This window comes from Condylura cristata, unplaced genomic scaffold (genome assembly GCF_000260355.1).
Source record: "Condylura cristata isolate star-nosed mole 26May11 unplaced genomic scaffold, ConCri1.0 scaffold00030, whole genome shotgun sequence".
Classification (NCBI taxonomy): Eukaryota; Metazoa; Chordata; class Mammalia; order Eulipotyphla; family Talpidae; genus Condylura; species Condylura cristata.
In genome coordinates, this window is record NW_004567131.1 from 18,973,180 (window position 1) to 18,996,300 (window position 23,121).

At 39.0% G+C, this 23,121-nt stretch overlaps 1 protein-coding gene across 5 annotated transcripts in view; it reads right to left on the minus strand.

Moving 5' to 3' along the window:
• The window catches only part of LOC101626439 (protein artemis), a 73,844-nt gene that overhangs the window by 5,600 nt on the left and 45,123 nt on the right, over nt 1–23,121 (minus strand). Inside the window, exons 1-13 of one of the 5 annotated variants that reach the window (XM_012731351.1) lie at nt 22,543–22,666; nt 19,197–19,248; nt 16,910–16,994; nt 14,058–14,117; nt 13,611–13,666; nt 13,018–13,119; nt 11,824–11,896; nt 11,207–11,347; nt 10,670–10,771; nt 8,805–8,941; nt 8,282–8,336; nt 3,536–3,624; nt 2,117–2,211 (exon numbers count right to left, since the gene is read on the minus strand). In XM_012731351.1, the coding sequence (XP_012586805.1) occupies nt 2,117–2,211; nt 3,536–3,624; nt 8,282–8,336; nt 8,805–8,941; nt 10,670–10,771; nt 11,207–11,347; nt 11,824–11,896; nt 13,018–13,119; nt 13,611–13,666; nt 14,058–14,117; nt 16,910–16,994; nt 19,197–19,248; nt 22,543–22,651 (1,156 nt within the window). In that variant the 5' untranslated portion in view covers nt 22,652–22,666. Of the gene's footprint in view, nt 1–2,116; nt 2,212–3,535; nt 3,625–8,281; nt 8,337–8,804; nt 8,942–10,669; nt 10,772–11,206; nt 11,348–11,823; nt 11,897–13,017; nt 13,120–13,610; nt 13,667–14,057; nt 14,118–16,909; nt 16,995–18,307; nt 18,317–19,196; nt 19,249–22,542; nt 22,667–23,121 lie in introns of those variants that run through there. The other 4 variants (XM_012731353.1, XM_012731352.1, XM_012731354.1 and 1 more) reach the window with 4 other exon arrangements.

The following is a 23,121-nucleotide window of genomic DNA, read 5'->3' on the forward strand; positions in this document are numbered from 1 at the left end:
ACAAAACAGTAAAGATACAAATTACTAACATCAGTACAAAGTTTCAGCACTAGATTATGCAGATATTAAAAGGATTAGTTCAAGGAGATATTATGAACAAGTTTATTCCAAAATAATGCTTTTGTGGTTTTAAACCTTTCCACAGAAAACCTTTCAGGTTGCTTCCCTGGCAAATTCTACAAATGATTTGATATAAGTACGCTAACTCCAATGCAAGAACCACTAAGATATTGCAAGGGATAAAAAAAAAAAAAAAACAATTTCAGAACACTATCCCTCCTGAAAAATGATAAATTCCTGGCAAGTCAAACTGAGTAACATCTGAAAAGGAATATGTTGCAAACACATGGGGTTTGTCCAAGAATACAAGATTGACTTAATACTTAAGGAGCAATCAGTGTAATTCACCATACTGATCAGCGGAAATGCATCAATGAAAACTTAGAGCTAATATCATACTTGACAGTAAAGGATGAATGCTTTCCTACGAAGACTTGAGGAAAAGGCAATGATTGATGCCCACCCTGGCTGCTTCTATTCACCATTATAATGATAGTCTTAACTAGTTCAACATGGCATGAAATAACATTCAGATTGAAAAGAAAAAGCTAAAACTTTTCTATTATCATGTGACAGTATATACAATGGAATCTACAGAAAAGACACAAGAAACAAGTGGGATTAATAAAGTTGAAAAATACCAGTTCTGTTATAATCAAATTTTTTCTTAGTATTATGTACAATAGTATCAGAAATGAAATACTTATAAATCAGTCCAACAAAAGATGGTCATCACCAAGACACTAAAAATTACCAAACAATAAGCGAAGTTTAAGGGGAGATGATATACCATAATCATGAACCTGAAAGTTAAAAATCAGTCTTTCTCAAATCAATCACTAGATTTAACACACCCAGAATCTCAGCAGTGGACATTTTTGCATAAATTGGCAAGCTGATAGCTTTCATTATTTAAATTCTATTTTCTCCAAGTATATGAAATGTAAAATTATCAAATGAGATACTTTATTTTTTAAGGTTTATTTTTACTTATGAATATAAGAACTGGGATGTAGGTCAGATGTGCAGGTAGTGAGAGGGACTCACTAGAGACAGGGGAGTCCCCTAAATGTATCTACTGAAATACATTGCAGAGGGGAGAAATGGGTGAAACAGGAGAGGTCTACTGCACCTTGTAGGCTAGCTCCATAGTCAGGGATCAAATTCATGCTGCATGGCTGAAATTGACAGCGCTGAGATTATAACCCCTGCACCACAGGGGAGGCCCACAAGTAAGATACTTAAAATGTGAAATTCCTAGAATGTCAATTATACTTCAATATAGTTATTTCTAAACAAAACTATGTTTGTATATGAGGATTAGAAGATGCATTACATGATAGACTTGAATTAAATAGTTATTTTCCTAAAACATTTTAATTACTCAGTCAAAAACCAAATATGCTTTTTTTCCAGCCGCCAGTAACAGGCTTACTGGTGTAATGTCAATCCTAAAACTGGCATATAATTTTTTTTTCAATTAAATTCTGAATGAGAGGAAATGAAAAAAAATGGAAATAGAAAAGACAAGCCTGGATTCAAATCCCAGCACTAACACCTGCTGGACTTTGGTGGGAGCAGGGGGGACATGCGCTTTATCTTGCTCTGTAAGCTTCACTTTTCTCATTGGTATTGTTATCCCTTATATATGTTTGAATTTTCGCTACAATATATGTAAAGGACCTAACATAACATTGCCATACAGTAAGTTTTACAGTAGTAGTATTCTCTACTATTTATGATTACTAAATCATATCACTTAATAGTATGATTTAGAAATGTTCAAAGACAACAAACAGGTCAACCTCCTCATGGTCTATACTAACCACAGAGCATTTTTCCAGAAAGCTAAGAACAATGTTCTATATAGGCCCACTTTTTCTAATTTTACAGTTGAAAACAAGACAAAGCACTTCCTGGGACCATGTGACAAGTCTGAGTTACAATGGGTCTCCAGCCCACCCCTCCCCCATGCACCTCTGACGAGACTAGAGCACCCTGGAAAGCAATCTTGAAGGGAAGCCCACACCTCTGAACCCAGAGTAACCACTCTTACCTGAGTCTAAGTGTGTTGTTCTAGTTCTCTTCAGTTTTCCAAGTGGTTTATACTTTTGCTCCATACTTTGGGAAGATCGGCACAAAGGTTTCAAGCTAAAATCAATACAGATATTTTTCCTCTTGATAGCTGCTGGAATGTAAGCATCACTTACAGAAATTATAAAAAAATTAGGGGCCTCCCAAGTGGCAGGGGTTAAGATGCAGCACTTTCAAACAGTCTGCAGCAGACCTCTCCTGTCCCACCCACTGCTCCCCTCAACAGTTTTTAAGTCAGTCTGCCTGTTCTACTCCCCACTCTGTCTCTGGTAAATTCTCTCACTCCCCACACTTCTGGCCTGTACCCCAGCTTTAAACAACTTTTATAAACTAAAAAGGAAAACAATCACTTCAATATAGTAAAGTGCATTTTAAAACACCCTGGTAGACTGCTATCTAATTGTAGGAGTGGAGGAAAGAAAAAACTTAGAAAGTTGTCCCTATTTTAAACTTTTTTTTTTTTAAAGATTTATTTATGCATAGAGAACTGGGGTACAGGCCAGAGGTACAGGGGTGGTGAGAGGCTGCACCAGAGATAGAGTGGGGAGCAGAACAGGCAGATCGAGGAAGTACACTGCTGAGGGGAGCAGCGGGCAGGTCAGGAGAGGTCTGCCGTGCCATGAGGGTCACCTCCGGGGCTGGGGATCGAACTCATGCTGAAGTGGCTTTAGCTTCCTAGTGCTGTGCTTTACCCAGCTGTGCCACCAGGGAGGGCCCACTATTTTTTAAGATACATTTTTGCATGTAAGAACTGGAGTATATGCCAGAGGTGCAGGGGATGAGAGGATTCACCAGAGGCAGAGTAGGGAGTAGAACAGGCAGATGTTCTGAAACACACCACGGAGGGGCAAGTGAGCAAGAGAAGAGAAGTCTGCACCCTAGCCTTCAGTGCTGCAGTGGCTGTGGATAGCTTCATAGTGCTGTGGTTTAACCCCTTACGCCATAAGGGAGGCCCTATTCTATTTAATACAGTAATGGCATCTTCTGCCATTCAGGGAATATACAGTAGAGAGAGCTGTTCTCCCTTCCATGTTTATTGTGGTTTATCTCTTGCCAGAATCTCACGAGCTTGATGTCCTACAGACTGAAAGCCAAGACATGGTGGAGATAAAATACAGAAGGTACAGAAAATATATACACATATATAAATATGTGAAGGTGTGTTGCCCTTTTGAGGGTCTCATTGTCAGCTGCATCCTTACGCCAAATTCCCAGAAGCCTCTAGCATTAAACATAGCCACCTGCAGCATCACTGTGCTTCCAACCTGACACATATTTATAGGCATATCAATCCTCATCCTTGCTCCTGTTATGAGACCCCAAATATTGGCTGGATTCATCCCGCTCAACAGTTCAAGCCCCACCAGTAGTAACTACTCACATTTCTTTAACTTTATCCACAGTTGTGCCTACTGGGATGACATTTGGATATGCATTCACAGGGCTGATGTAGCTCAAGAAATCTTTAATCTAGAAGAAAATAAAATGGATTGATTGACTCTACAGTGAAAAATAGAGAATCAACGTAGGTCAGAGATAAGGGAGGCAAAACTCTCATGAGTTGGGATTGTCAGTGTTGGCTGCGTATGAGGATCACTTGGGGACCTCTTAGGAGGGAGAAATACCCAACATTTAGGCCTCACCCCAAATATACTTTTAACACTAAGCAATGGGGGGCCCAAGAGTCAGTATATATAAATGTTCTTCAGGTAATTCTGTTCCACAGTAAGGACTGAGAATAATTAATAGGACTCAAAGGTCTCGATATGGCATTAGTTTCTTGTTCAAGGAGGTCAATCATCCCATTTAACAAATCCCCTTCAAGTAAATTAGAATTTAGCTAAATATTAACTTCAACACACAAAAGAAAACAAGGTCTTACAATACCATTTCTTTCCACAAATAATTGTTAATAATACCAAAGGAACTGCATCTTTCAGGATGCTTAGTTTGTTCTAAAGACTTATTGTAATCTAAACAAAAATAATTACATGCAAAATTTTCACAAATAATTTGATTTTCTGTAAAGCTCAGAATGCTAAACAGGAATTCTGTCATTCCTCAACACATCTCTACAACTGCAACTTTGCCATTTATTAGAGCTTGATGAGTTTGTGATCTCAGCCAAGTTACCTAAAATAGACATCTAAGTCTTAGATTCTGAGACTGAGATAATGCAAAGATCAGTACCTGGTACGTGATTACATAAAATATCCATTACAGAGTTGATAATGACAACACAGATACTTTTATTCCCTTCTACAGTTGGGGAAGGTTAGAGCATAAAGTAATTATTACCAGAGTTTTCTAATAAAGGACCAAATCAAGAGAGTAGAACCAAGGAATTCTCAGTAAATCCATGTATAAATAAAATGGTTAAGTTAGTAGAAAAGGAAAGGATACATTCTTGAGACATTTTTCATAAACATGCAAGTAGAAACCATTATTTACCTGCTCATAACCTATATGATTTGTAGTCAACCCAAAGACAAGAATGGCTGATATATGAAGCTTTTGAAGGAAAGAGGGCCTATACCAATCAAGCCTATACCAGAAATGATTCAACTCTTCTTGGTGACCAGATACCCAAAAGAAGGCTGCCCCCTTCACCTGTACAAATCAATGCCCTTTTGTTTTAACACAATTCTTATGATTCACAGTAGATATGCTCTATTACATCATCTCCAACAACAACTAGTTAACATTGGGTCACTGCTACTAAGATAACAGGGTTTTGTTCCTGTCAGCCTCTGGTAATTGCATTTTTGTCAATGGTCAATATAACACCTTGTGTTTAAAAACCTATTAAATAAATATGGTGCATTAACATTGAACTCATGACCAACAGCTCTATAGATGTTCCCTTAATGGAAGTTATGTAGCAAATGTGTTTTCTTCCTCCACAAGGTGCCTCACTCCTTGCACCTAGGAACACTAGATAGTACCTCACAATCTTTGGGAGCTTTTTTTTTTTTTTTTTTTTGTAATTCTTGAACTTTTTTTTTATTACAAAGTTTATTTTTACATCATTTTGCACATTTTTTTTTTTCATCTCGATTGTAATCCCCGCGGGTTTCCCATCACCAAATCACCCCTGTGCCACCACCATAGTCCCGTGCATTTCCCTCCCTTCTCCTCCCTCCCACCCCCCGTTTTTGATCCCATTCCCCACTCCACCCCCACAGAATGTCTCTGGTATATGGTTGTTCATTATTTTTGTTATTTTCTCGCCTGGTCCATTATACTCCTGCTATGAGTGAAACCACCCGGTATTTTTCTTTCTCTTTCTGGCTTATCTTTGGGAGCTCTTTTAAATAGCAAAATCACTAAAAATAAGGACAAAATTTGTGAAAAGGACTATTGTTTACAGAGCTAAAGCAAGAAACCAGAATAGGAATGTGTACACCAGGTGACTATTCTGTAAACAACACATTTAAACTTTTCACATTTATGAGTTTGTGTCTTGACACCACTGCTCTTATGTCCCCTTCCCCTTTTCCTGTCCTCCATCTTAACCTGAGTCCTCATCATATTTACTGATGATCACATGTATTTTAAATTGATTTTGTTATCAAACTGCTATATAAATGTGCAGTATTTTTTATGGCTTTTTCTATACTATATAAAGTTCCCTCAAACTCCCTCCCTGTTGTTGAAAATGAATGCACTTCATTCTTAAGGCTACATAATTCTCAATGGTATGTATGTAAATCTTTTAGATCCAGTCAGCCTTTCTTGAACATTTAGGATGCTTCTACATTCTAACTACTGCAATAATGTTCCTATGAACACTGGAACCACATGGCCTTTTGTGTTGATGATTTCATATTCTTTGGATCTATGCCCAAGAGTGGGATTTCTAGATTTCAGTTCTATTCCATTAATTCATGTATCTATTTTTGTGCCAACGTACTTTTTTTTAGTACTGTCGCTTTATATTTAAGTTTAAAGTTGGGTAATGTGATACTTTCTTTTCTCTCCAGGTTGCTTTTGCAATTTGAGGCCATTTGAGGTTTCATATAAGTTTCAGTATTTTTTTTCCATTTCTTTGGAAAATACTGGTGGTGTTTTGATGGTAACTGCAGTAAACTATATATCAGTCTACACAAGACAGTAATTTTGATTATATTGATTCTCCCCAGCCATGAGCATGAGATCTCCTCCCATCTCCTTTCATCACCATCCAAGTCCTTTAATAACTTCTTGCAGTTCCTGTATAGATCTTTTCCCTCCTTAGGTAAACTCTGAGGTATATAGTTCTTTTTAAAGCAATTATAAATGGAATTAATAATAAATATCAGTCATTAATTATTAATTTTTTGTGTCTTGTCTGTATATAAAAAGGCTAAGGATTTTCCTATGTTGATTTTGTTACCTGCCTCCCTGCTGTGTTTCTCTATTGGTTCTAATAACTTTTTGGTGGAGTTTTTAGGGTTTTCTATTTATAACAGCATACACTATTCCCACCTGCTTTTCCCTGACAATTCAGACCCCAGCTGTTCTAGATGGAATGCCTCAGACTCAAGCCAGTAATCCTCACTCTACATCACCACACCTGCAGCTTTCCCCTAGCACACTCTCCTTCCTGTGAGCCGGTGTGTGCAGCACCCTCTCCAGGGCCGCCCCAGATCTCAGCAGTGCCAATCAACAACAGAGTGGTTCCATAGAGCACCTGTCCCTCCCTCCTGTACCCTGTGCCCCAGGATCACTATGAACAGAGTTCCCTTAGAATTTTTCCTGCCCCTTTCTGTCAGACTGTTATTCCAAGTGTGTGTTGTGGTTGTTCATTTTTCCCTCAGGGTGTTTGGCATTATTTTACTATAGTCGTGGGCTTTCCTCTTGTTGGATTCCTGTATAGAAGTCCAGGTGACTCATATTTTTTACCACTCCTGTTCATATCTGAAAATGACCACAAAGCCCCACTACCACTAATACTGACTGGGGGAGTTAAAAGCAAATTCTAGTGAGAATGCATGATTGATGAGAAATCAACTATTTCGAAAAAATCTCAAAGGAAATGAGGTTTAAACCTGCAGTTGTTAAATGCATTTATATATAGGAAGGGACACTGATGCTGAGCCAAATGCCAAACCCAGGCAAGAGCCAGAGTAAGCTGACAAAACACTAGCTAAATTATCAAAATAAATTACTCCAAAAGTGCCTGTGCCTAAAAGTTAAGGCCAGTTATTAAAGATGTCACTGTGACATTTTGGTAATATGGTGAAGAATCATTTACAGTATTATGGCTGACTTGGTAAGAATGCTGCTACCTAATGCGTTACAAGACTCCATCTGTTCAAATCATGAACACATGTATGGCTCACTACTTAGTGCTATGTCCATATAACACAAGTACAATATATTTACCAGAGAAATGGATTTTTAGGTGCAGAAATGGTACCACGAAAATTATGTATGGCCTAGTGTCATAAAAAGCCTGCTTTTATATTACCTTTTATCTAATACATGAATTTACTGAATCTCTGCATTTGCTAATACTTTAAATACATAAGTATTTTTGCAAATAAATTTTATCAAGTTGCTGGTGTAGCAGAGATCAATTTCCTATATAAAAAGTACCATAACAGAAAAACATTTTTTTCTTAACCTGAGCAATTTTACTATATTATGTTCTTCTTAAGAAGAAGGTCTGTATTTCAATCATCTTTATTATTCTGCATTGCTAAATACCCAGGACTATTTATTAAGTGGCTTTCAGTATAGTGAAACTTTGGAAGAGATCAGGAAAATAGACAGTACCTTAAGGCTTGTCATAATCAGATTTTTACCTATAAGTACTGCCTCAAATTTAAGACTTTTGATTCATTCATGACAGATGAACAAAACTACTAAAGCAGGGAAGTACAAAATAAATTTAGAGAGCAAGGTGGGAAGCAAACCTTAATCATACACATTCTTCAATATTTATACTGAGAACAGGAGAGAATGGCAACTTCCTGTGTACTTTACCTCATCCACTAGGATTATTTTCCCTGCATTTGTACAGGAAATGATACAATAAATGCTAAGCAGTAAAAAAAGATGCCTTAGAAGTCAAGGGGACTACTATTTTCAGCCATGAAGTTTCAAGCAGTACAGTAATGTTGAGTACCCATGATCGTCTCACCTCACTGTAGGATGAGTGAAAAGAAAAGCACGCTCTGTATGAACTCTCTCCAGTCCTAAAGGGGAATGAAAAACAAGTTCACTTATCCAAAACAACCAAGTTCTCAAGTTTGAGTCTTCCCAGTTTGGGTTACTCCAATTACATCACCTAATCAATACAGAGGGGAACTCTCCAAAAATAAATACAGTAGACACTATGAACAGCTAGAATATGATGATCTAAGGTACCCCACCAAAGGGGTACCTTCTGTTCCTCACAGTATCAACTTAAACTCCTTACCAAGCAAGACGTGCAGTTTCCAACCATATTATCTACTAACTAGAGCAGATCTCAGGAAATGGGCTGACGAGTGTTAGGCACTAGATAGATTCAGAATTAGAGACTTTTAAAAGAGGTTAAATTCAGAAACTATTTTCCACAACTATGATACATTTTCAGAATTACACTAGATTGCATTCAAAATGTTAACAATTTGCTTCAAAGCAAAACATCTCTCAAAAGACCTATAAAACTGCTTTCTTACCTCACAATTACATTTGTTTTTCTGGTTCTTTCTCCAAACCACATAGTAGATGGCTTAATGCTAATTGTGTGAAGTGGAATTTTATTTTTGGAAGTAATTCCACAGGGTAATTTATTCCACTGAAAGTATTCCTCTGCCTAAAAAAGATTTTAAAATACACAGAAAAATAGCTCAATATTTCATTAAACCTGTTTATGGTCACATTCACAAGAACAAATGGAGGTAAATGTTTAGACATGATAGAAAAATGTACACATGAGGAAATGATTACGATTCTAAATTAAGCAACATTCTCAAAATATCTGGCCTGGATGCTTGGAAGAAAACCTTTCAAAGGTGGGAGCCTTGACAAAAGTGGCTTGAGTGAATACTAGAGTATTCTTAGCTTAAACCCTTCTGCTGCTCTCCCTTCTCCACAAACTATAAAAGACCATTTTGGGACAGCTGGGGAAATCTGATTATGAAATATCTAATATCCAGAATACAGTATCAGTGTCAAATCTGAAAGCGGGCATGCTGTGTTTATGTATGAGAATGTCCTTCTCCAGCAGGATGTGCTGACAATTTAGGGTAATAAGTAATAAAGTCTGCAACTGTGTCTCAAATAGGTTGGAGGGAGATGTGGTGACTGGGGAATACAAAGGAAGACTGCCTGGGTGTTCTTTGTACTAATCTTCTAACTTTACAGTCCCCAAACCTTCAAATAAAGTAGGAGAATAAAAGTAACAAAGATGTTTTTATAAAGGTTGAAAGATAAGGGAACTATTTTTCCAAGGACACTGCTTAGATACGGATCCTTCAAAGCCATTAGCATTCCACCCAAATCAGATGCCACAGGGGCCTCTGATGCTGTTTCTGAGAGGTTGTAGGTGAGGCAGTGCATGAGAGCTCTGCAGGCTGTTTTTAATCAGGATTTTAAAGGCTGTGTGAGCTAAGAAATGCCATAAGCCACTGTTAAGTAGTGTTCCAAGGAAAGTAGTCATGTGGGAAATGACAAGATTAGATTTAGAAATTAAGCTACTTTGTGAGACACAAGAAAATACACAGCAAAAGGAAATTTGCCAATTGAAAGACAATAGCACAAGTCCAAATGAAAAAAAAAGTTACTATTTTGTAGCTATATTTGTAGACATCATTCTGTGGATGAAAACTGTATTGCAGTGCTTACTAATCATATATGTGGGATATATAGATATGCTACTCATATTACTCATTTGCATGTAAGATACTTTAAAATATAGAGGAAACTTATGAGCTCCCATACCACTGTTTAAAAATCACTTGCATTACTGATGTTGAATGACTATATAAATTAAAATTTTTAAAAAATGTCAAAAGCAAATTCAGAACATCAGGAGTTCTATGTTGGCATCAGAAAACAAATCACAAGTGGTAAAAACACTAGAAACATTCAGCTGAAATTGCACTGTCAATACATGCAATTATTTCAAAGTTCCAAGTTACATCTGGATCTTTCTTTCAAATGAGAATAAACATAATGCTGGTAAAGTGCATGTCATCTCAAAAGAGTAAAAACAGTAAATTAGTGGTTTTGTTAATTATATGCTATAATTTATTACTAATTTCATTACAAGTTATTATTACATAGTAAGAATTATCAAATGCATATAAATATCTTTTATCTAAAAAAAAAAACTAATTCTTCGTTTATGAAGTCTATGGTAATGGAATACAGCTGTATGCAATTGCATGACCATGGGCTTAGGACTTAGGACTCTCAGACTTATTTTTTTGTCTGTAATTTCAGGAACCTAGAAAATGAAATTCCTAAGCTTCCTTCTAGGCCTAAAATTGTTTCCCATGGATAATACAAACAGTAAAAAAAAAAACAATTTACACTCTACCTGCGGGTGCCGACATGCATGGATCTGAGTATTACGGTCTGTGGTGAGATGTTGAAGAATATCGGGCATGTTTCTAAACATGTCAAGTTTATCCACATGAACCTAAAGAAAATAACATACATTTTGAAAAATGTGTTAACTATAAATTGTTCAAGGGTAATTGTGCTGGGGCAAATCTTTCTTTCTTGAAACCATTTTTGAATTATTTCAGGGTGTAGGCTTAGATGTCAGCAGGTAAAGTACAAAGACCTGCCTCTACCTGTCAGGAATACCACCTATTATTGGTGGAAATAAATCTCAAAGGCAGAGTTTGTGGGTTTCAAGAGACTTTACATTAATATTTATTGTACACCTCTTCTAGATCAAATTTTTTTTTCTTAAATACTGGGAATACAGCAGCGAATACATGTATAAAAACCATCAAGAACAACTTAATCATAAAGACAAAAAACATGCCATCTAAGGGCACCAGTAGGAAGATGGCAACCTGAGTCCAGAGGGGTGAGAGTGACAGAAAAGAAAGAGCCATCACCATACCTGTACTCCAAATTCTTCACTGAGGTTGGTGAATAGATATTCATACCCGTAAGCTGCTTTGCAGTTCAGCCATACAACATGGCAGGGACTCCGAGTGATCCAGCTTCGAACCAGCTCTAATATTCCACTCAGACACTCCCCCTGGACAGGATTTTTAAAAGACATGTAAACAATTTTAAGAATGTCACCCTGTCTTTTCCCAGCATTCATAAGTATGAATCCCAAATGGGGACAACTGTGGCCTAATTTGTTATCCTGAAAACCTCCAACTAAAAAGAAACATGGGGCCTTCCCTGGTGGCGCAGAGGGTTAAAGCACAGCACTGAGAATCTAAAGCCGCTTGTGCATGAGTTCAATTCCCGCCTGCCCCGGAGGTGACCACATGGCGAGCCAGACCTCTCCTGACCCGCCCACTGCTCCCCTCAGCGGTGTACTTCGTTGACCTGCCTGTTCTGCTCCCCACTGTGTCTCTGGTGAAGCTTCTCCCCGCCCCTGAGCCTCTGGCCTGCACCCCAGTTTTGTATGCGCAAATAAATAAATCTTTAAAAAAAAAAAAAACAAAAGAAAGAAAGAAACATGGCCACAGCCAGGTTATCACCTTTTTGCCAAAGACTTACCCGACTTGGAATTTGATAAAACTTTGGATCACAGAAAGTTGTATCTAAGTATACACTTTGGATGTCTTTCACTCTGACAACAAAAAAAGAAATAGTGTTAATGAGACAAATTCTGTGTAGAAATTAAACTCTCAGGTATTTCAGGGTGTTCCATTCCATTTTCAATTAAATCAACTCTGTAGGGAAATAAATTTCCTCCCACATAACAGATGCTTGCAAATATGATTTGGTAAATTTTGACCATGGAACTACCAATCCAATCAACCCCATTTCAAACAAAATTTACTATTGCAAATATTCAAGTCTGATTTTATTTTACATATAATTTTTACATCATTATTCTTTTTCACACAATGCATGCTTTATCCTCTTGTGTATGGTTCCCAAGAAGTTCCCATCACCAATTCACCCATGCACCATCATCCTAGTGCCTTGCACTCTTCCCACCCCTGTTTTGATCCAATTTCCTCCTCCCCATACCCTCCAAGAATATCTCTGGTTTATAGCTGCCCACTGATTTTGGTTTTTACTTTGGTATAATTACTCCCCTTTCCAATCCTTTATTTGGGTACCCTGTGTTCCTCCTGTAAGCGAAACCATCCTATATTTTTCTTTTTTGCTAATTTCACTGAGCATGATCCCTTCCACTCTATCCATGTTGCTATGAACGGCATGAATTTATCTTTTTTTGGTTGCTAACTATATATACCACATCTTGATCCAGTCATCTATTTTTGGACATTTGGGTTGTTTCCCTAGCTTACCTATTGTGAATAGTGCTGCAATAAACATAGTAAGTGCTCTTTTGAATTAATTATTTTGTGTCCTTTGGATAAATACCCAGGAGTGGAATCATACAGGAGGTCAATTTTTAGCGACTGAACCTCCACACAGCTTTCCATAGTGGTTGGTTTTTTGCAACCATAATTTGCATTCCCACTAGCAATGTATGAGGGTTCTTTTCTCCACATCGGTATTTGCTGTTGCTAGATTTTTTTAAATTTGTGCCGTTCTCACTGGTGTAAGATGGTATCTCATTGTGGCTTTGATTTGCATTTCCCTGATTACCAGTGATGCTGAACATTTTTTCAAGTCTGGTTTTTAATAGAAACAAAAACTTGTGTTGGGGGAGAAAAGCAATCAAAACTTTTTAAAATGACAGTCTTCCATCGAAAGCTATGTTAAGCCCTGTACCTGCCCCCACAGTGCAGTAGTTCCATTCTGGCAGCTTCTCCTTTTGCCAATCTGAAGTCTCCTGTGTACAAGACAGTTCCATTACTGCCCTGAAATAAAAACCTGAAAAGGAAATAGTTTTCAATGACTTCTAAAAATCCTAATAAAGCAAATACATACTAAATCCATAGCAAACATATCCTGCCAAACACAGTTGTATTTATAACAGTTTTCATGGAATTTCAATGACTCCAGACCATGGTAGCACTCAGCTGCCAGTACTTCCCTGGACAGAAAAAAAGTAAGACAATAGCTACCCCTGGAATAGTCCCCACTCTCAACTATATATTAAAATCACTCCCATTTGATGAAGAGAAAAAATCCATGTGACTGATCAACGGAGAAATGGCTTTTGAAGGCTTCCACTGTAAGAAAGCCACCTTTCAAACCTAATCTTTGTTTTAGCCCCTCCCCCCCATTTAAATTGGAAAGAGTACAGATGACAGATTTTTCCAGAAGAATAATCAATCACAAGTATATTAGTTTCTAGACCCTAAAATTTTATTTCTACAAATACATATATACATAAAATGGCAAAATAAATGTCTCCTTACATAACTGATCCTGGACAATGACCAGCTGGTAAGAGAGTCACAACAATCTCTTCCTTCTAAAAAAATAAAAAACAAAACAAGGATAACAGAAGAAGTCATTAGGACCTCTGTTAAAGCTCTTCTTAGAATATATGCAAATACTTCTCAAAACTGAGTTATCCCTTCTCTCCCTCATTTCCTCATTCTCCAAATGTTGAAAACAAATGTAGAATTATGACAAGACAGAAATTCCACTCCTACGGAGATATGCAAGAATTGAAAATAGATGTCCACTCCAAAACCTTTATGTCGACTGTTTAATCCTTAAGATGCAGAAAATAAATCACAAAAGTTTTTCCTAAATAATCATAATTTTTACTTATGTCTAAATAAGCATTCAAAATCAAGGAGAAAGATAAGCATTTTAGCATTAAATTTTTTTTTAAACAAACAGTATTTAACAGTTACCTCTCCTGATGCTTCATCAACCAGAGATATCTGGGTAGGAGTATCAATTTCAATTGATAGCTATTAAAAATAAAGTTAAGAGATCATATAAATACATCACATTTTCACAACTTTACATTAAGTCATCTCAAACACAGGGGAGGACTAAGAGAAGAAATTACAAACTTTCTGTAAGAAAATTCTGCTTTCACTCTAATAAATGTTTTACAGCTTAAATATATAAGGCTAAATAATATTGTCCTTGAAGCAAGGTGACTATATTAAATGTCTTATAAATTTATATATCCTCTGATAATTCTATTTCCATGGACTCAATTTTCCTCACTCCTGCATCCCTACCAGGCCTAATCCTCCTTCCCTCTGAGCTTGAGTATTGGTAAAACATAACATCACATATTCCAAGTGATCAGGTTTAGTCTGCGTATCGGTCAGGACCAGCCCATGGCACGAGCTCGTTCACAGACTCGAATGCCAGAGAGCTCTGCAAAGTATTTGCACACTACTGCAGACCAGCAACTGGCACGGAGAGGCAATCAATAAGCAGTTGAGTGAAAGAATATAATTTTTTATCTTTCAGTGAATTACAACTTGTTGATAGAAATGACAACTGATGCACCACTAGAAATCAGTATGTAGCTTCCTCAAAATAACTGAAAATAGAATGACCATATGATCCAGCAATATCACTTGCGGTTATTTATCTGAAGGAAACAAAAACACTAACTTGGAAAGATATATGTACCTCCCCATGTTGAATGCAGCACTATTTTTTTTTTTAAAGATTTATTTATTTATTCGTACAGAACTGGGGTACAGGCCAGAGATGCGGAGGGTGAGAGGATTCACCAGACAGAGTGGGGAGCAGAACAGGCAGATCAACGAAGTACACTGCTGAGGGGAGCAGCGGGCGGGTCAGGAAAGATCTGCCGCGCCATGTGGATCTCCTCCTGGGCAGGCGGGGATTGAACTCATGCGGAAGTGGCTTAAGCTTCTTAGTGCAGTGCTTTAACCTGCTGCGCCACCAGGGAGGGCCGAATGCAGCACTATTTTTAAAAAAGATTTATGCACACAAGAACTGGGTGAGGCCAGAGGTGTGGTGAGTGAGAGGATTCACCAGAGACAGAGTGGGGAGCAGCAGGCGATAGGCAGGGGAGGTCTACTGCACAATGTAGGTTAGTTCCCTGACTGGGATCCAACTTGACAGTGCTGAGATTTTTTAAAAACCCTATGCCACCAGGAAGGGCCTACAGCATTATTTATAATAGCTAAGATACAGAATCAATCTGACAGATTAATGGATAACTATAATGTGATAAATGCATACAAATGTTAGTTGGTCATCAAAAAGGGAAGAACTCCTGCATTTGTAATAAATATGACTGGACTTTGCAGCGTTATGTTTAGTGAAATGTTAGACAAAGGGAGGTATATACTTAAGATCTTACTATAAGTAGAATCTTAAAAAAAATAACACTTTTGAATGCAGAGGACAAACTGGTGGTTGCCACAAGTAGAACTGGTGAAAGCTGTCAAAGGCTACACCTTCAGTTATAAAATAATGAAGTCCATCCAACTGACAGGTCAAAGGATGGAGGGAAGAAGCCACAGAGGCACCAAGAAGGTGTGGAAAGAACACATCTTAGGCTGTTCCCAGGAGTGGATCCTATGGCTTGCAAGAAAATGGCCTTGGATTTTTACTATGGTTAGGGGGTAGACTTGTGCTGTGTGGCTTGAATATCTCATCAGGACTCAGGGTGGAAAAGGTTTTCTGTATCAGATGTGAAGCAAAAGGGGAAAGAGGAGATGGGAAAGCTGTGAAGTGTCACCCATCAAATACATTCTTTATAATGCTTGTTGATTTCTTTTGCAGTTCCCAGAATTATTTAAGATTTCAGTCACATTATAAACTAATTCTATTCACTATTTCTCTGACCACGCACTGGGTAGCAAAGGTCCCCTTGGTTATATTTTATCTTTGAAACTATTTTGCAAAGTGCATATATGCCCACATCTCCTGATCAATAAGTAACACCCTCTTTGAAACTTAGGGAGGGAGGTTGCCTTCATATGTTCAACTCCATATGTTATAAATGTTGCATTTTTATTATCTAATTATGTATTGTATCTTTTCCTTTCTTTCAGTTTGCATTTATCCTTTCACCTGAGTCTCTTGTAGAATGATACTGGATCTTATTTTTTAACCCAAACTGAGAATTGGCTGCCTTTTGGGGGAGAATAGTATTAAATCCATTCACATTTCTAGCGATACCATAGTAACTACTATTATGCTAGAGTGTCATCGTCTCACTTTCTATGTACCAGAACCTTCATTTTGCTTCTCTTTACTATCTACCTTCCATTGGATAGAGCCAGTGGAATTTTTAAAAACTTACTACAAAATTAATTTTGGCTATATTCAAAGTACTACATTTTATTTCATTCTGGTTGTTATCCTTTTCTTATTATAACCCATGAATTGTGGGTTACAACCCATAATTTTTTCTAGTCCATCTCATGATCTATAAGGATTTATCAAAGACATATAAAAGAATATTTTACACTTAAAGAGTTAAAGTGAATCTTAGCAAGAGAGTAAGTGAAATTAAACAAAACTAAGAACTATGATCAAACAGTCAAGAGACAAAAAAAAACAATAAAAAATTTCAAACAATAAAATGTCAACCTCAACTGCTAAATTACAAGACTAATTATCAATATTAGATTAATATGGGTCAAATACAGTATGTGAGGCACTGGACTTTGAACAATTCCATGTTTCTTGTCACTCTACCTTGAAAAATATTTCCCATTTAGAAAAAAAGAATCAGTATCATTCAAAATGGAAAACTTACAATTCTTTTCTCCCAAAATTTGTACTTTGGGTTAGTTAGCAACAACTCTTTAGTAACAGGAGAACAGTATAAGAAAACCTTCAAGCTGCAAAAGAGAAAAAAAGAACAGTTTCAGTTATAATCCACAGTCACTTGACCGACTAGAAAATACATGTTATCACATAGCAGTTTTTCTCAAATAATTCAGAAACTGGCACAAAAGTTACAGAGCCTCCCAATACGCCAACACTATAATCCCCATCTCCACCTGACCAAGAGTGCGAAGGAACAAGGGTAGCAGCAGGTGAAAAAATGCGGTGCCTTCAAAAGGAAGTCTGTCCTTCACCAGGTATGCTAGAGATATGCACATGAGCAGGCACTTCTGGAAAACTCCACCAAACATTCACCCGACTCCAAGAACGGGAGGGAGTGTGGGGGACAGAAGTTTCTCCATTTCACATCAATGATCTCTATTCTACTACTGAGCCAAAATGAATTTTATAATAAACTTTTTTTTTTTAAAGATTTATTTATTTGTGCATACAGAACTGGGGTATAGGCCAAAGGCTCAGGGGCGGTGAGAGGCTTCACCAGAGACAGAGCGGGGAGCAGAACAGGCAGATCCACGAAGTACACTGCTGAGGGGAGCAGCGGGCGGGTCAGGAGAAGTCTGCCACACCATGTGGTCACCTCCGAGGCAGGCGGGAATCGAACTCATGCGGAAGAGGCTTTAGATTCTCAGTGCTGTGCTTAACCCACTGTGCCACAAGGGAGGGCCATAATAAACTTTTAAAAATTCAACAGCATGACTTAGAGATTAGGAGTCTGGTCTCTGACAGTTTCAAGGATAGCTGCACTAATAAATATGCCACCCACACATGCTCTATTTACTAATTGGAAATGGAAGTTCATTTCCCCTATTGACAGGTTGGGTTTATTTTAACCTCTCCTTGAACTTGGGCGGATCTTTGTTTCAGCCTTAACCTACAGAATGTGATGGAGGTAACACAGCAGGGCTTTTCAGCCTCCGCCCCAGCCAATATGGCCTCCTGCTCACCATAGTGCGCCAAGCATATGCTTTGGAGGCATGTGCTTTTTATACCCCGAATATCTACTTGTAGAGTCCAGCGACACTGAACAACCATGCTGGAGAGACCTGCCAGAGGGAGAGGCGCCAGCAGCCCCAGTGTCTGTCTCCCCTGCCCAGGTGCCTGATAGGGGATGAGGAGCCTTCAGATAATGCCAGTCCCCCTCTGCCATCCAGTCAGACAGGAGCCTACCATCCCACCCAATGCTATCAGAATCTGACTGTAGAAATGGAGAGACAATACATGGTTAGAGCTATTTTCAGTCACCAAATTTGGGGTAATTTGTTATGCAACAAGAGAACTAATACACAGGCTCTAAAATGACACAGACCTGGTTGAAATCCTGGTCCTGCCACTGACTGGCTGAGTGACCTTGGGCAACTAATTTAACCTCTCTGGCTCCTCAGTTTCCTCATCTGTAAAATAGAAATCATAATAAGATCTATTCAAAAGGTTATCAGGAGGCTCTGAAGAGAATGTCAGCTCCAAGAACATAGGGATTTTCATTGGTGTTGCTCACTCTCATGCTCTCAATATCCAGTACAGTGCCTGGGTTGTATGGGGAATCAAAGAAACCTCTAGGCATAAATATGTAATGTCTGGCACAAATGTAAATATTCTATAATTGCTAACTTTGGATATCAAAATCAAAGACCATCGGTGTCATCACTTAGTGCTGAAGCCTGAGACCCACTGATTCAAAGTCAAAAGTCAGTAAGGGTCTTTCCATATATCATCTAGGCTCAGAATTTAGATTGAGGCAGTGGCTACAGAAATAACATGCAACAGTTCAGCTTTAAGAAAAGATCCAACAAGCTTATGTGATTCTTTGTAACAAACAGTCAATTATACACATCATACAAAGATGTAAGAACAAACGACTGCTATAACCAATAGCAGAGATGAATCAGACAAATATTTTAAGTGAAAGAAAACAGAAATCCCTATTCAGTATTAGTTTGTATATATAAAGTTCAGAAATAGCCAACACTGAACCATGATGACAAAAGTCAGAACCAATGACCTTTGGGTGAGGGCTCAGGCTGGAAGGTTTGTCAGAGGAGACTGCTCTTCTAGGTCTTGATCTGGGTGGCAGCTATAGTGATGTACTGTAAATGTTCCTTCATCTGTCCTTCACAATGTATGCACTTTCTGTACATATTCAGCACAATGAAAATGTTTACTTTAAAAACACCCAAATAAGTAGCAAAACAAATTACCTGCACTCCAACCTTCTTTTCAGAGAAGGGGCTCTTAATCCTTTCATGTGATCTGAAAACAAAAGAAGCAACAATCATAAATGTATTATTTTTCCACAGGATTCCTTTGCCCAAGAAAATTGAGTTGTCTGCTCCTTTTAAGTTTCCTTTTAAAAGAAATCATATGAGAGGTTCACTTTTATAAGAGAATTGATTCATAAAGGCCATCAGCGGCTTTAGACAGTGAAGAATCTATTTGAATCTATTTCGTCAGCAATCTCTAAAAGTTGATCACCTGTAGCCATCAGGAATTTTTTAAAACAACAATGATCCCTTCTATCTTTGGACAGTGTTTAAATGGTTTTGAGTAGCCACAAAGCAATGAATGACCAAGGACTCATTTCGGAATGGCTTCCAGCAATTTCCTTTACTCTCCTTTGACCTCAACCCAGCCAACCTGTGGTCAATCTCTCTGTGACCTATTCAAGTCTAGTCATTTAAGTTAGCCCATCTGGAAATTCAAGCTTAATCCTAGGGAATCCTCGACAAAACCATTAAGGCTCAAGTTAGTACAAGGGTTTCTAATTATCTTCTTGGTCCCTAGCCATTATTCAGTCGAAATGTGGAGAATTTCTACCCACACAAAATTTTCTGTGGCGCAAATTAACAGACACAAAAGGTGGCATTTAAGGAAAGTTAAGTCCAACAGTACATCAAATAGCACACCAAATAGCACATCAAATATATAGTGTATTCTAATTCATTCTGAAACTTTAGCAAACTAAGGCCTAACTAACAATGGCAAAACACTTCGAATTATTTAGTTATATCAAACCAGTCCTAATCAATCTAATTATCACCAACAAACACATTCTCCCACACTAAGTCAGCCCTTTGCAGTGGCTCCATCTAAAACTGCCTCCCATCATCACAGGCCTGGCAGCCAAGAGAAGATGATGAGTTGGCCTTGGGCTGCTAGAACTGCACCCAGAGTCTCCAGATCTCTGTCCCCAGACCACAGTAAATCATCATCAGCCCACGGTGAAAGGGTCCTCCTCACCCCTAGGCCATTATCTCAAGTTCCAGGTCCCTTCTCTTCCGCCAGACCTTACTGATGCTTAGTAAAGCCTGTCCAAAGAACAGATTTGGGATCCAGAAAGTACAAAAATGGGTGATGCTAATAATGTTAATCTCACAAATCCCTTTAGATGAATTATTTGTTTTATACTGGTCTCTGCCTATTAATAAGCAACTGCAGCTGGATGAGCTCTGGGGATTCTTAATGTGATGGCAAGATGCCCTTCAGCTACAACCATCAGGAAGCTTTGAAAAACTAAGTGTTTTTTCAAAATAAATAAATAGTATGTTGACCCCAAGTTGGGGTGGAGGAGAGGGATTACCCTCCACACCTGGAGCCAAACAACTAAATGGGGTGGGGGAGGAAAGAGACAGAGAAAAAATTAGGGAGCACAGGGTCTAGTATTCTTTTATTGGGGCCAAGGGCTCTACAGACCTCACTGTAGATGCATTTAAATCATAAAATAGAGAACAGTAAGAGAAAAACAGCAAGACTAGAGTAGGTACTGAAACTAACCAACATCTCTAAAACAAAGGCACAGTTAGGAGGGAGGCCTGCTCTATACCAGGTCCTGTGTGGCTGGCACAGCCCACTTTGAAGTGGGTATCTCAGCATGAAAGCTACAAAAAGAGAAAACCCAACTGTCAGGGCTTATGCTACATCCTCCAAACTCACTCCTCCTAGACCTGAAAGCAAGCCTCTAAGCACACCGTCGCCGTGGGTATCACATTTTGAGTTCAGAAACTTCAGTGAACAACATAAAACTTAATAATTAAGTAAGATGTCCCCACCCAGCAAGGGATAGTCAATGAAAAACAAAGCAAAAATGTAAAAACATCCTCAAGACACAGCAGAAAGACAGTGAAAGGAAGCTCCCAGAACAATTTAACAAATCAAAAAAAGGGGGTTAGGCTTTGCTCAATAGGTATCATTAGTAGTCTGACTAGGAGTGACACTCCAGGCTTAATCTCAGTTTACATCACCTGAGAGCTATTGAGTCCACACACAGAACTAACAGTTTTTATGCCAATCCTGTGAGGAAGGGCAGCGGTTTAATGCGAACAGCAAACTGGATCTTTTGCTTGCACCCAGAAAGCCAAATTCTGAACCACAAGAAATGTCTTTACACAGAGGAGTGTATTCTAGCTTGCCAATGAGAGAGTTGGCAGAATAAGCGCCTTCCAAAAACCAGGTCCCTGAATGGCTGGAGTGCTGGGATTATACAAGGAAAGGACAGGACTTCACATTTCCAAGTTCCCACAAAAGCAGGTCCAGGTAGTTAATGGTTAATCATTAGGAGAGGGAAGAGATACCACAAAGGTGTTTAGAATTTAATTCCACTTCTAATTTGCAGTCTAAAGGAGCTTTTTACTAAAGGAGGAGTGCGGAGGGGAATCCAGCTACAATGTGATTTACTTTAAAATTACAACCTGCAATAGGTATGTGCACGTTTGTTACATCCCAGAAGAGTGGTTGGGAGCATCCTATTCAAGTTATTCTGAAAGTCCCCACTCCAGCAGGCAGCTACCAGAGAGCTTCAGTTAATCTTCATCCCTGATCCAAGCCAAAAACTGCACTGATTACCATCATGAAAATTAAAACTGTTGTTACAGGCAAAGTCAGAGTCATATTAGTCAATTTAACATGTTTAAAATGGAAAACGGTTGTAAAATCAGTGGCATTCCAGGTAAACAGCTCCAGAGTTCAGCCTTGCTCTGGAAATCTTACTAGGAGTGACACTCGAGGCTTAATCTTTAATCGTGTCCAGTTCTGGTTGCCTGACCTGCCTTCTGTGAGGAAAGCCGCGTCCTGCCTCTAGATTAAAATGAATCCTTTATATAGGATGTGGACAGACCATCTAAAAAGGAGCTTGCACTTACCAGTTTACAGATAAGCTATTTGGTTTGAGTGCATATCGACTAATACAAGGGGGTGGCATAATGTAATCTGAAACTAGTCTTTATAACATGGAAATGAGAATGTGGCTGAAGAATCCTCGTCAACCTCGGACCACGGGCTCGCTAGGAACCTTCAAAAGATGCGAACATTGTGCTTAATCACAGCTCCTCTCCATCGGTGTAGGCACAATTGGCAGTCGCTGTTCCAGGTGAAGAAATAACATTTCAGAGAAGTGTAAGAAAGCCACCCTGGGAAAAGGCACAGTTGCTGTTCACTCCCTTGGTCCCCCTAAAACTGCTCTGAGCTCATCTCCTCCTCTCCAGTCCCGTGAGCAACTGAATCCGCGCAGCCCGGGTGGCTGGGCGGCGGCGGCGCGCTGGACTCACTCACCCTTGTGGCAGTGGGACAGGAAGTAGGCGCGGGCCCTCAGATTCTCCCTGTCAAAACGATCTATGGAGATGGTCGGATACTCGGCCATCTGTCCCTCGAAGGAACTCATAGCTGCAGCCAAGCCCTGCGTTTGAGTCTGCGCACCAGCTCCAGAACCCCAACACCTTCCCAGCCCCGCCGCTACTTCCGGGAGACAGCAGCCGCCTCCCCATTGGACAGGCAGGAGCAGCCACCGCCAATCAACGGAGCCCTTAGGGGATAGGTGAGGCGGGCCTGAGAGCGCCAAGCAGCTTCCGGTCAGCGCAGACGGCGGGTGTTAGTGGTTTAAACCTGAGGCTTCTAGTCGGGTTGATGGAATTGCTAAAGGGCAGGGAGAGGGGCACCACTGAACCCCCAAACCTGCCTGCTCTAAATGGGTTCTGCCATCCGGCCCATCAAGACAAAACATGTAAGACTTTAATGGAAACGAACTTTAATACAGTGAGTATTCAACACATAAGCCAAAGAATATCGTTTCTAAAGCAAACACCTGAGGCTACCCTAAATCAGACACCTGAGGCTACCCATCCCCTCCTGGGT